The sequence below is a fragment of the Papaver somniferum genome, chromosome 2 (genome assembly GCF_003573695.1).
Source record: "Papaver somniferum cultivar HN1 chromosome 2, ASM357369v1, whole genome shotgun sequence".
NCBI lineage: Eukaryota > Viridiplantae > Streptophyta > Magnoliopsida > Ranunculales > Papaveraceae > Papaver > Papaver somniferum.
Window position 1 is genome coordinate 185,719,946 of NC_039359.1, and position 9,325 is coordinate 185,729,270.

Sequence of the window (9,325 nt, forward strand, 5' to 3'; positions counted from 1 at the left end):
TATCCACTCGTAAGTGGGGTGCCACTTAGGCCAGGAAAACTCACAGTACTTAAACAAGCTCAACTCAATTCCCAAAGTAACTGGCATAGCAGTTACCAACTCTTTCCATTAAGGAAAAAAACTCGCTGACAAGCCATTCCCGCACAGTCCCTAGAGTTATCTCGGAACCTGGCTCTGATACCAAAAGTGACGGACTGGAAAATTACTCCTGGCAAGTCTGGGGGCGCAGGCCATAACTTCTCTGATGCGCCATGATGATGCTACGTTCCAGGCCTTAAAACTAGGAAAATGCACGTTCATTTGCCCTTGAAAGCATGCTCGTGGAGCATGATGCATCTATTTTAGCTTCCACACCGTTCCAACTTACCCTTGTTCTGAGAAGGGTTCAAAGCCATAGAGGCTATGGCCGATGCATCTTTCATGCATCACTGGCTTCCGAGTGTTTTCCAGGCATAATACATACTTGTACTTGCACATAGGCCATTGACGGCCTAATTCCATCTCCCTTAGGCTCATGTAGGCTCCGCTACTTGCATACCGATATGAGTTACTTTCCTGGCCACGTCCAATGCACTATTGGGACATGCCTACGTCGAACTCCTTGATATGAAGTATAGGAATCAAAGGAATGGAATGCAGCTAGCCTCATCAAGTATGGCCACAATCATCTCTTGCGTCGAGCTACCGAGTCAGATGATATGAGAGGCCAAAGTGTCGCAATCATCTCTAAATTAGATGATATGAGCGACAATATGATGGACTGGAAATGCTGCAACTCATTACGGATTCCTACGTACCTTCCTACTCTAAAGAGATCAAGCACAGACCGTATTTCATCCACGAGGGACAGAAACTAAAAACCAACTCGTTTGCGAGCCCGTGGCCAAGCATTAATGGTAATGTCATAATCCGTATAGGCTGTTCCATCAAAATGCATCCAAGGAATGCATATTTGGCCCGCGGAATGGCATAGTGATGCCCATGCTTAATGCACTCCATTGGGAAGGCTATACAACTATAGATAAGACCTAAACACCATTTATACTCTTCCGGCTAAGTTATAAAGCTTACTTGGTGCATGTTCCGCATATGCACCTTCAACCAACTACCCCTCCCTATATATGTTAACTTGATATTTTTACACTTTAATTGGGGGAGAAAAAATCATTCATCAACTCCCACTTTTACTATTCATGGACGTTGCCATATATTTTTGAATAACCTGCCAATATGGATGTACATTCAGTTCTGGCTCACAGTCTAGTTCCAATTTCCGACCATGATGGCTGAACATTTCATAGGCCAGGTCCAGTGAAAGTATGTGATGGCTGTAGTTCCGGTTTTGGCCCATTACCACTCCAATGTCCAGCCGTGATGGATGTACATTTATAAGGCAAGCCTGCTCTAGCCTGTTGCACCACTGTGGTGCGATATAGGCCATAAGCCAATGACCCGCGTATTGCGCCATTTTGGCGTTACTTTGTTCTAGGCCATCCTCCCCAGTGGCCTAATGCATCCTTTGATACGAGATTAGACTTTGGAAAATATATCTTACAGCTTACACCTTCTTGGTGCCATATTGGCCTTGGCCAATATCCCCATGTAACATGCCATTTTTGGCAGCGTATTGGCCTAGGCAAATCTTCCTTTTTCTATGCAATAGAGCTTGAGAAGAAGCTTCATCTCAGGCCATGACACATCTTTGAACATGCGCCATGCTAAAAACACGGGGTATTACACGACGGATCTTCAACAACAACGATGTTGAGTTAAACACGTTTAGAATCATTGCAACTTGAAATAATGAAGAGTTCAAGGAGTTTAAGAGACTAAGGAAATCAAGGCATGATGGATACAACTTTATTTTTTATCCGTATGTATTGATAAGTTTTGTCACTAAAATTGACAAAAGTGGAGAATGTTAGAGCATTGCTCGGTCGAACTCACAAGTGTTGCTAACTCAAGCTTGTTGTCAAATTTAGTTGTCAAAACTATATCTTGATTTCTAGTCTAAAATTAGTTAAGTCTCGGATTATGATAGAAGATGTAGTTGAGAAACGGACATCACGGCAGTCATCATTGTGTTCTACCGTTTGAAGGCGAAGATCAACCGAAGCTTTTGGAAAACTTCTTCAACAAAAGGTAAGTGAAGACTGAACCACCTTATCTCAAGTTTATCTTGTAATTAGTCCTCGAAATATGACAAAACTTAATGAACAATTCATACTTGATGAATTTCGGTTAAGAAAAATTTATTGTTCGCAATCTAAATAGTGATTCAAGATTATCATTCGAAAATAGCCCGGAACAGTGATATATGTCACTTATGTTATTTGGGAATGTTTCGAATCGATTTAGAGAGAAATATATAAAATTACTATAAATTCGGATACAAGACAGTGTACATATCAGTCTTACAAACTGGGAAAACTGTAAGTCTGAAGCCATAATAATGTACTAAGTACACGTAACGGAGTAGCTATATGTCGACAAACAGATTTTTGGTACGCATACTAGTATCCACACCTTTAAAAGTATGTGAACTCGTGAATCCGGATCAGTACGCAAACCAGTATGCGTACTAGAAAAGAATTGTTGGTTACAGAGACGGTTTGGTATCCACACCAGTACGCATACCAAAAAAGTTTTGTGGACTCCGGAACTCGGTTATGTTTAAATGGTACCCATACCAGTACGTATACCGAATTTTTTTTGTTAACCCTGAACTCAGTTATGTCTTAAACTTTACATACTGGTACACGTACCATGACAAAACTGTTCACGAACAGGTTAAGTATTTATACCTTGTACGCCTAGTTACCATGTCGATTAAATTTATATGCACATAAAATGATTTCTCCGAGATAATTATCATTTGAATAATCTCTAAAAACACCATAGACATATTTGATCACATGATTGTGTTTCGAGTTAAGTCTTAAGTGTTTATGAAAATGCTCAAGATTATAGTTCAGTTGGATAGCTTCGGCTAACCATTCATGAGTGTGGTCTTTGTACACGGTTTGGTTACTGTTCATCCTAACCAGAGTGTATAACTTGATTATGTTAATCAGATTCAGAGATTCATCTAACGGTGAATATTGTTTGCTTAGTTCCAAAGCTATCTTAGCTTAAACCTAAAACAACTTACACTTTAAATGTCTATATAAGGGGAACCTTAAACAACTGGGATCTTTGAATCCTGACACTACTTTTTTTGGGTTGTCCTAGTTGTAAAACTAGAGTCGTCCTCTTTCCTAAAACCCTTCTAGGGTTTAGCGACTACAAAGACTTCATTGGAATTCGTGAAGCCATGTCCAGTTATTATTTATATGATAGCTCGAGTATCCTGATCTTGTTCGATTGTTAAGATGCTAACTGTCCTGAGTAAAGATAGAGTCAGGGAGATAGAGTAATCTCAACATAGAAGTGCAGCCTTAATTTCTTCTTAATCATTAACTGAACTTCATTACAACCAGAGTTGTCTTAAATAGGAAGACAAAAGAGGAAACCCTAAACCTAAACTAATGGAAGATCATAACCCTGCACATGGTTAGTTCATTGACGCTAAATTCAAATAGAAATAAAAGCAACATAAATTCAAAAACCCTGCCAAGTTTACTAGTACACTCGAAAAATAGATAAAGGCTACTCTTATATGATAATACCCCCATCTTCAGATCGGCTTTGTCCTCAAAGCTGAAAATTTGGGAAGTGAGACTGGATATTAGTAATGTCTTCCCAAGTTGCGTCAGCTGGTATAGTGTGAGACCACGGAATAAGAACTTGAGGTACGTCACTGCCTTGGCGAGTGATTTACCTGAAATCCAGTATTGCAATAGGAAATAAGATGATTTCTAATTCTTCATGCACTAGTGGCAGTGTAGGTCTTGTAGAAGCACCAGTTTCTTTTCTTCTTCAGCTAAGAAACATAAAACATAGGGTGGATTTTAGAATAAGCAAGAAGGTCTGGTTTATAAGCTACCGTTCCTATCTTACTCACAATACAAAAAGGGCCATAATATCTTGTTGACAATTTGAAATTCCTCCTTACTGCCAAGGATGGTTGCCTGTAAGGTTGTATATTTAAATAAACTTGATCTCCCACATCAAAATTCTTGTCAGTCATCTTCTTATCAACAAACTTCTTGCTTCTTTCCTGAGCCTTGTGTAAGGATTCCTTCAAAATGTCCACCATAGCTTCCCTATTTTTCAGATACTCTTCAACTATTTCCATAGAAGTAGTGAACTCATATGGAATGGCCAAATGTGGAGGTGCATAACCATACAAGGCTTGGAAGGGATTCATTTTGATGTTGGTGTGATAATTGGTGTTGTACCACCATTCTGCCAGAGGAAGCCAGCTTATCCACTTTTTTGGTTTGTGCCTTGTCATGCACCTCAAGTAGCTTTCTACACATGCATTGAATCTCTCTTTCTGTCCATTTGTTTGAGGATGATAAGCAGTGCTGAGATGGAGCTTTGTGCCTAAAGATCTGAATAATTCTTACCAGAATGAACTTGTGAATACTATATCTCTGTTAGAGACAATTGAATAGGGCGAGCCATGTAATTTAAAGATGTTGTTTAAGAACTCTTGAGCTACAGTGATTGCAGTGAAAGGATGACTTAGTGAAATTAAGTGGCTAAACTTAGTAAACCTATCTACAACAACCAAGATGACATCTTTATTGATGGATTTGGGAAGGCCCTCAATGAAATGCATAGTGATGTGCTGCCAGGCCTGTGTTACGATAGAAAGTGGCTGAAGAATTCATCTGGGTGTAAGTGTTCCACTTTGTTCCTTTGACAGACCTCACAATGCGAGACAAACATCAATATATCTTGGTAAAGACCCTTCCAGTAGAAATATTATTTTTCCCTGAGATAACTTGCTTGAATATCTGAGTGTCCACCTACTGCAAAAGAGTGGACAGATCCCATGATAATGTTTCTCAAATTTTGTGAAGTACCAACATAAATCCTCCCTTTATATCTTAAGATATCTTCAGTGTAAGAATAATGAGGAACTGAAGAGACATTGATAAACAGTTGAGGAATGAGTTGGTAAGCCCATGGATCCTGATCATAAATGTAAATAATATCTTGAGCCAACGTTGGAGTAGACACAGTTGAAAAAGCGGGATTCTAACAACACCACCCAATATTTCGATTAGCAATCTGTATGGAAAAACTCGAATATACTTTTAAGAGAATCAACAAGACTCAATCAATTAAAAGTATATCAACGAGTTTATATCTCTCTATTGATTTGATTTACTCAAGCAAGAACTGCGAGTTCTAATCAAATACAAGAAATAACTTGGATGGTACCAAAGACCAATATCCAAGGATCAATCAATATCAATCAACAACCGAAGGTCGGATTTCCAATTGATTGATTCAAACGCACAACCTGTACTATTTCAATTATATAAACAAATATAATGCGGAAATAGAAATAACGCAGACACCAGAAATTTTGTTAACGAAGAAACCGCAAATGCAGAAAAACCCCGGGACCTAGTCCAAATTGAACACAGACTGTATTAAGCCGCTACAGACATTAGCCTAATTCAATCTAACTTCGGACTGGACTGTAGTTGAACCCCAATCAGTCTCCCACTGATCCAAGGTATAGTTGTACTCCCTACGCCTCTGATCCCAGCAGGATACTGCGCACTTGATTCCCTTAGCTGATCTCACCCACAACTAAGAGTTGCTACGACCCAAAATCGCAGGCTTTGTCGATAATAACCCTTTATTTGATAGACAGGAAAAACAAACCTAAGAAAAAACTTTTCCTAAAGCCTGAGCGGTACACAATCTTATCTCTTTTGATCAGGCACAAGAGATAAGATTTACCAAACAACACAATTAATTTGTGCTGCAGTGAATAACAATTTGTTCACCATTTTCCTCTTGAGAGGAATCCTCTGACTTCTGTCTATCAAAGCAATTTGACCATACCTTCTTCTCTAATGGCCTCATTTTATCTTTGGAAACCAACTTCTTAGACGAAGATAAAATCCTACATACCTCAACAGTCTTCTGAGAAAGTTTAAGCTTCCTTTCCAATCGATTTGCTCTTCGTTGAAGTTTGTTGGCGTGCCTCACTTGATGTTTCTACTTGTAACATCTTGATAGTTCATGACACTTCTGAGAACAAAACGAGCACGTCAAACTTGGATAATATTCAGGCATCTGTGGTGTGAAAGACGCCAGACACATAGTAGGTCCTGAAACATTACAAACAGAGTTTCCAAAGGATGGGTCAATTGATTCTTCCAGCTTGATTGGATTCTCTTCTTCATTGAAACCATCAAGGTTGATATATGTATTGCTACAATTATCAAAATCAATGTTTTCACATAGAAGATCAACACTTGGTTTCCTATCTTCATCAGAATCATAGATCTCAGACATCTCATAAAGTGTTACAGCAAGACCTTTGTTCCCAGAGAATTTTCTACGATTTGGGCACTCGTTTGCAAAATAACCAAAAACTTTACACTTAAAGCACCGTGGCATATCCTCATCATCATCCTCGTCGGCATCCCTATTTTTAGAAGGAACGCGATTGTGAGGTTTATCTGATGACCTAGGTTTGTCTCTTGAAAACCGTTTACTCCTCTTCAATAGAAGATCCCTAAACTGTCTTGTGATCAAGGAGACTGATTTGTCAAGATCTTCATCCGAAAAATCACCCTCAGACTGATCATCCTCAGAGATATAAACATTTTTACTTTTATCAAGTAACTTGGTGTTCTTATGTGCTTTAAAGGCAACATCCTTTCCGATTTTGGATGTATGCTCATGATCAAAGATCTTTAGCTTTCCAACCAATGTATTTCTGGAAAGATTATCAAGGTTATTTCCCTCAACGATGGCATGCTTCTTAGACTCGTATGTAGATGGCAACGATCTGAGAATTTTCATCACAATATCCTTTTCAGGAATAGTCTTACCCAATGCAAAAGTTGCATTAACAATTTCAGACACTCTGTGATTAAACTCATCAAATGTATCTTCATCTGCCATACGAAGGTTCTCCCAATCGGAATTAAGGTTTTGAAGCTTAGCTTCCTTTTCACTGGAGTTACCTTCAAATAAGGTTTCTAAGATATCCCAAACATCTTTAGACCTAGTGCAATTTGACACATGGTGCCGAAGATTTGGGGTAATGGCATATATGATGGCATTCAAACCGTCGGAATTTTGCTTTGCAGTAAGTATCTCGGCAGGACTGTATTCACCAATATTCTTGGGAACGTTTACATCTCCAACTGCCACAACAGGAGCATCATAGCCATTAACAACATATACCCATGATTGAAAATTACGCGCTTGAAGAAAAGCTCGCATATTTTCCACCATAAGTAATTAGAGCCATCGAAGACTGGTGGTACGGTAATAGAGATAACACCTATGTCCATAGAGTCAGATCGCTATAAACACAGACTTGTAAGGTATTAAACGTGTTTGCCTGCTCTGATACCAATTGAAAAAGCGGGGGTCTAACAACACCACCCAATGTTTCTCTTAGCAATCTGTATGGACAAACTCGAATATACTTTTAAGAGAATCAACAAGACTCAATCAATTAAAAGTATATCAACGAGTTTATATCTCTCTCTTGATTTGATTTACTCAAGCAAGAACTGCGAGTTCTAATCAAATACAAGGAATAACTTGGATGGTACCAAAGACCAATATCCAAGGATCAATCAATATCAATCAACAACCTAAGGTCGGATTTCCAATTGATTGATTCAAACGCACAAGCTGTATTATTTCAATTATATAAACAAATATAATGCGGAAATAGAAATAACACAGACACCAGAAATTTTGTTAACGAGGAAACCGCAAATGCGGAAAACCCCCGGAACCTAGTCCAGATTGAACACACACTGTATTAAGCCGCTACAGACACTAGCCTACTCCAATCTAACTTCGGACTGGACTGTAGTTGAACCCCAATCAGTCTCCCACTGATCCAAGGTACAATTGTACTCCTTACACCTCTGATCCCAGCAGGATACTGCGCACTTGATTCCCTTAGCTGATCTCACCCACAACTAATAGTTGCTACGACCCAAAATCGCAGGCTTCGATAATAAACAAATCTGTCTCAAACAGAAAAGTATATCAAAGGATCAATCTGTCTCCCACAGATAAACCCTAAAAGGTTTTGTTCCGTCTTTTGATAATAATCAAGGTGAACGTGAACCAATTGATAATCCGGTCTTATATTCCCGAAGAACAACCTAGAGTTATCAATCACCTTACAACAATCTTAATTGTATGGTAACGAAACAAGATGTTGCGGAATCACAAACAATGAGACGAAGATGTTTGTGATTACTTTTTATATCTTGCCTATCGGAGATATCAATCTCAATCCAATCAATCTGATTGTAATCGTATGATAGAAGATGCAAGATCAGATCACACAAATACGATAAAAGTAGTATCGGTCTGGCTTCACAATGCCAATGAAGTCTTTAAGTCGTTAACCTGGTTTTAGAAGAAGAATACCAAAGGTTAAAGGAGAAACGACTCTAGCACGCAAAATAGTATCACAGTGAGGTGTGGGGATTAGTTTTGCACAGATACTAGAGTTACTCTTATATAGTCTTTCAAATCATGGTTTGCAATTAAGTTACTTTGGTAACAAAGCAATCAATATCCACCGTTAGATGAAAACCTGATTTAAATTCAAGATAATATTTCTCAACCGTTAGATCAAAAACCTATCTTGTTATACACACTTGACAATGCACGCTTCTAGGTTTGTTACCATACCCAAACGTATGCACTTGTTGGTTCAACAACAGTTAACCAAATGGTTAGCCATATGAGCATTCCATATCAACCACGTTCTTCTTCACCATAACTAGTTCAAATGACTTCAGATGAACTAGTTACAGAGTTGTTCAATTGCAAGGAAATCTCATGTACTATAAAAGACACAATTGAAGCAAAGATGATTTGATTCACTTGAATCGGTTCATGAACTTTTATAGCCACGGTTTGAAAACTGCATTCCTTAGTCTTTTTAAGTTTAAGTTCAGAAATCATCTTCAGATATATAACCTTCTCAAGTTCGCAGACTAGGTTCGCGGACTTAAGTTACCGGGCAGAGTTTTCAAACTCCAGCAGAAATTCTCAGGTATGAGAACTTCGCCAGTTCGCGGACTGGGTTCGCGGACTGAGTTCGCGGACTTAGTTTCACGCCAATAGTTTGTCAACTCCAGCAGAAATTCTCGGGTTTGAGAACTTCGGCAGTTCGCGGATTTGGCTCACGCCATTCTTCCGGTTC

The 9,325-nt window shown here is 38.8% G+C and overlaps 1 protein-coding gene across 1 annotated transcript; it reads right to left on the minus strand.

Annotated features, from left to right (window-relative positions):
- Positions 1-3,922: 3,922 nt before the first annotated feature.
- On the minus strand, positions 3,923-4,309 carry LOC113352500. The gene has a single exon (XM_026596312.1). The coding sequence runs from the start codon at positions 4,307-4,309 to the stop codon at positions 3,923-3,925; it is 387 nt and encodes a 128-aa protein (XP_026452097.1).
- Between the last annotated feature and the right edge of the window lie 5,016 nt (positions 4,310-9,325).